This window comes from Lolium rigidum, chromosome 1 (assembly GCF_022539505.1).
Source record: "Lolium rigidum isolate FL_2022 chromosome 1, APGP_CSIRO_Lrig_0.1, whole genome shotgun sequence".
In the NCBI taxonomy this organism is placed as follows: Eukaryota; Viridiplantae; Streptophyta; class Magnoliopsida; order Poales; family Poaceae; genus Lolium; species Lolium rigidum.
Genome location: NC_061508.1, coordinates 52,179,314 through 52,184,557, shown reverse-complemented (window position 1 = coordinate 52,184,557; position 5,244 = coordinate 52,179,314). Strand labels below are relative to the sequence as shown.

Below are 5,244 nucleotides of genomic sequence, written 5' to 3'. Positions count from 1 at the left end.
GGTACCATGTCCGCTATTTTATCTCGATGCATTATGCATGTTACTATTTGTTTGTTTAGAGATATCATCTCTTAGTTGTTGGACACATTTTAAAACTCGCTATCTAATCGTGCGGATCATTTGATGTGTAAAAATATGTAAAATTCATCTGAAACTATACAGAACTATCATGGTAGTTGTTTTCTGCTAATCTGGCAGCCATGCTAACTTAATCTGGTAGTTGATGCAATAAAAACAAATCGTCAAAACATAACAACCTTGGATCTAGTTTTGAAGCCCTCGCCGAGATGAACTCAACGGTGAAAACGGATCACTAATCGGATTAATGGTTTAGGAGATATATCATTTTGAATTTCGAATTTAGCAATTAATACGATGATGTCATCGTGAGCTGGCAGATTTCCTACATATACACATGTTGCTTTCTCTATAAAGGAAAATTGTACAAACATAACCGCCGCATGCATGCCAACCCTATGCGGCGCCTCCCGTTAGAATTCTCCTTTATTAATAGGTATAGAATTCTTCTTATTCTATCTATGCAGCAAGATATATACAAATTTCCGTTTGCTCGAAGAAATTTTTTAAACATCTAAATGGTGTGCATGATCATGCTAAACCATTGTATCGTATAAAACATAGCCATGGCCACATCATTCACCTAAAAGCTCTATTGCTATTTTGTTTATGGTATCTATATTATGTCCTAACATGTGCACCACCCCTCTTTTTATTTATCACTTTTGTTTTGTTCTTTTTGCTGAAATACTACAAACAATGAAGAGAAAGGTCCAAACACTAATGTTAATAGGTTCAAAAAAATTCTCTTTGGTGATTTTTTTTTGTTGTTGCTTGCGACAAACAATGAAGAGCAATGTCTAAACACTAATGTTAAGAGATGAACTGGACTTCATTATCTGGATAGTTCAATCAAAAGAACCATATGATAAAACAGAGTGGGTCCGTGGGATTTTTTTAGATGCACGGTGGCGATAGAAAAGATTACGCAATTCAATTCAATAGTCCATGGCTCCATGCACGGGCACGGATTCTCAGTCAACACTTGTTCAGCAACGAAAACACGATACACGCGGTTTTACATGATACGAAAAGAACATACATTCAGTTAAAAAAAACATATATTTGAACCGGACACATATCTTGGTGTCCTCCACACGCGCTAGGAAATTATCATTGGATCAACAGATAATCAAGGACACAGATACACACCTTTACCAAGTCATTTCGAGCATCAAGTGCGCCGCGCGACGCGCGCGCAGAGTGGCTTCTTCATCAGCTTCACGAACCCGTCCTGCTCCGTCATGTCGACGCCACGGCTGCAGTCTTGGGCCGACGGCGTCCACTCGAACTCGCGCACGAGCGTGGCGAGGAAGCACTTGATGAGCATCATGGCCATGCCGACGCCGGGGCAGTGCCTATGCCCGGCACCGAACGGCATCATCCTGATCTCCTTGGATCCTGGCAACGGGCCGACATGCTCCGCTTCACCGCCCTCAAGGAACCGCTCCGGCCGAAACTCGTCGGGATCCGTCCAGATTGCCTTGTTTCTTCCGATGTCACCTAGTTTGAACATCACCCTCAGGCCGTCGGCCGGCACGGCGGCCGCGCCGACGGCCTTGGCGCCCTCGCCGTAGGCGCCGCGGAAGACGAAGGACAAAGGTGGGTGCATGCGGAGGCTCTCGAGGACGAGGGCGTTTAGGTACGGCATGCTGCGAAGGCTCTTGGCGGACAACGGGGCGCCTCCGGCAACGTCATCAATTTCGCGGCGTAGTCTGGTCTGGAACTCGGGCTGGTTGATGAGGTGGGCAAGGGTCCACTCCACGCAGGTTGTGATCGACCCTGTACCTGCGCCAAGGAACTCGAACACAAGCGGCACCATCTCGCCGTCCCGCAGAGCCCGACGGACGTTGCCGTTCTTGCTGTCGCCGTCGGGAACGCGGAGATCGAGGAGCGAGTCGACATATGGGTGGACGATCCCGCCACAAACCTTGGACCGTGACTCCCTGCGTGCGACAAATAGAGGACGGTACAGCTCGGTTTGCCGGTCGAACAGGGCGGAGATACGGCGAAACGCCCTCCAGTTCACGAGCTTCGACACCATCGAGCCATCGAACCTGGGGCTGAGCTCCCCGACGGCATCCATGCTGTCCCGGACGACATGCCCCAAGGCGCGCCTGTTTTGGCCATCCACGGTGTCTCCGAAGCACAGGAGCGTGACCAGCCCAAAAAGAGCAGTGTTGGTGGGGACACGGATGGCCACCTCGCCGCCGGCGCCAAGGCGTGCAGCTCGGGCCGACAGGTCGGCGACGAGTGCCAGGGCGGCATCCTGCATTAGTGGGGCGAGGGAACAGAGGCGTGATGGATGGATGATCTGGGCAGTGAGGTTGCATCGGAGCGCTCGCCAGTGCGGGCCGTGATTCGCCGTGGTGATGTTGTCGTTCCGATCGCCGTTGGGCCAGACGGCCAGGGAGACGGGGAAGATCGACGCCGGCTGGTTGGCGAAGTCGTCGGCGTTCTCGATGAGTGCTCGATGGGCGACAGCGGGGTCGCGGATGGTGTGGATTGTCGTCTGAGCACGGGATCGCCTATTGTAGCTTCGTTCAAAGAAGAGTAGGAAGGCTAGGAAGCACAAGGCAACGGTAAGGAGCGTAAGGAGGAGCGCCATTGTGGTTGCACTCGAGCGAGTGATCTACTGTAGTAGTATGCACATGCATCCATGTCTGAATATATATAGATCGATGCATGGTACGTCAATTATTGCGGACTCCTCTCTATCACAGAGGCGCATCTACTCCACTAAGCATATCATCGAAGCTACAGTTATTCTGTACTCCAACTTGGCAAGTGGTGGTTTTCCTCGAGTATATCACCACTTTCGTGGCTATGGGTAGAGGGAATCACTGCTTTCGAATTTTTTACCCATAAAACAGCTCCTCCCGCCAAAAAAAAAAACTACTCCCGCTTTTGGACTTTGAGTTATTTTTATTGTTTTAGTTTTTAGGAATCAACGGCGGACTCAAAACCAGCCTGAACTCGTACCATAATCAAACCAAGTTCAAATATTCTTACAAAACTGTGGTTGGGCTCAGGTTTTGACACTTTGGTGTCTCATTAAAACCGAAATATTCTTCAGTAGGAGGCGGCGTTTCCATCAATAGCGAGGTGTATGTGTGACTGATACGCGTAAAGCACAAGCCCGTTGGGAACCCAAAGTGGAAGGTGTGATGCGTACAGCAGCAAGTTTCCCTCAGTAAGAAACCAAGGTTTATCGAACCAGTAGGAGTCAAGGATCACGTGAAGGTCGTTGGTGACGGAGTGTAGGGCGGCGCAACACCAGGGATTCCGGCGCCAACGTGGAACCTGCACAACACAATCAAAGTACTTTGCCCCAACGTAACAGTGAGGTTGTCAATCTCACCGGCTTGCTGTAAACAAAGGATTAGATGTATAGTGTGGAAGATGATGTTTGTTTCGAAGAACAGTAAAGAACAGAGTTTGCAGTAGATTGTATTTCGGATGTAAAGAATGGACCGGGGTCCACAGTTCACTAGTGGTATCTCTCCGATAAGATAAATAGCATGTTGGGTGAACAAATTACGGTTGGGCAATTGACAAATAAAGAAGGCATAACAATGCACATACATATATCACGATGACTACTATGAGATTTAATCAGGGCATTACGACAAAGTACATAGACCGCTATCCAGCATGCATCTATGCCTAAAAAGTCCACCTTCAGGTTATCATCCAAACCCCTTCCAGTATTAAGTTGCAAACAACAGACAATTGCATTAAGTATGGTGCGTAATGTAATCAACACAAATATACTTAGACAAAGCATTGATGTTTTATCCCTAGTGGCAACAGCACATCCACAACCTTAGAACTTTCTGTCACTGTCACAGATTCAATGGGAGGCATGAACCCACTATCGAGCATAAATACTCCCTCTTGGAGTTACAAGTATCAACTTGGCCAGAGCCTCTACTAGGAACGGAGAGCATGCAAGAACATAAACAACACATATGATAGATTGATAATCAACTTGACATAGTATTCCATACTCATCGGATCCCAACAAACACAACATGTAGCATTACAAATAGACGATCTTGATCATGATAGGCAGCTCACAAGATCTAACAGGATAGCACAATGAGAAGAAGACAACCATCTAGCTACTGCTATGGACCCATAGTCCAGGGGTGAACTACTCACACATCAATCCGGAGGCGATCATGGTGATGAAGAGTCCTCCGGGAGATGATTCCCCTCTCCGGCAGGGTGCCGGAGGCGATCTCCTGAATCCCCCAAGATGGGATTTGCGGCGGCGGCGTCTCTGGAAGGTTTTCCGTATCGTGGCTCTCGGTACTGGGGTTTTTGCGACCAAGGCTATAAGTAGACGGAAGGGAAGAGTTGGAGGCGGCGCGGGGGTCCCACACCATAGGGCGGCGCGGGCCCCACCCAGGCCACGTGGCCCTGTGGTGTCGGCGCCCCGTCGCCCCACTTCGTAATCCCTTCGGTCTTCTGGAAGCTTCGTGGAAAAATAAGACCCTGGGTGTTGATTTCGTCCAATTCCGAGAATATTTCCTTTGTAGGATTTCTGAAACCAAAAACAGCAGAAAACAACAACTGACTCTTCGGCATCTCGTCAATAGGTTAGTGCCGGAAAATGCATAATAATGACATAAAGTGTGTATAAAACAAGTGAGTATCATCATAAAAGTAGCATGAAACATAAGAAATTATAGATACGTTTGAGACGTATCAAGCATCCCCAAGCTTAGTTCCTACTCGCCCTCGAGTAGGTAAACGATAACAAGGATAATTTCTAAAGTGACATGCTATCACAATCTTGATCAATACTATTGTAAAGCATATGAGATGAATGCAGCGATTCGAAGCAATGGTAAAGACAATGAATAAACAACTGAATCATATAGCAAAGACTTTTCATGAATAGTACTTTCAAGACAAGCATCAATAAGACTTGCATAAGAGTTAACTCATAAAGCAATAAATTCTTAGTAGAAAGCTTTGAAGCAACACAAAGGAAGATATAAGTTTCAGCAGTTGCTTTCAACTTCAACATGTTTATTGATAACCCACAAGTATAGGGGATCGCAGCAGTCTTCGCGGGTAGTAAAACCCAATTTATTGATTCGACACAAGGGGAGACAAAGAATACTTGAAAGCCTTAACAGCGGAGTTGTCAATTCA

General features: G+C 47.2%; 1 protein-coding gene across 1 annotated transcript in view; it reads right to left on the bottom strand.

Moving 5' to 3' along the window:
• Positions 1-1,252: 1,252 nt before the first annotated feature.
• LOC124707866 (cytochrome P450 89A2-like) overlaps positions 1,253-5,244 on the bottom strand; it is a 23,198-nt gene continuing 19,206 nt past the window's right edge. The window contains exons 3-4 of the mRNA XM_047239566.1: positions 2,813-2,877; positions 1,253-2,470 (exon numbers count right to left, since the gene is read on the bottom strand). Of these exons, the coding sequence (XP_047095522.1) occupies positions 1,253-2,470; positions 2,813-2,877 (1,283 nt within the window). The remainder of the gene's footprint in view (positions 2,471-2,812; positions 2,878-5,244) is intronic.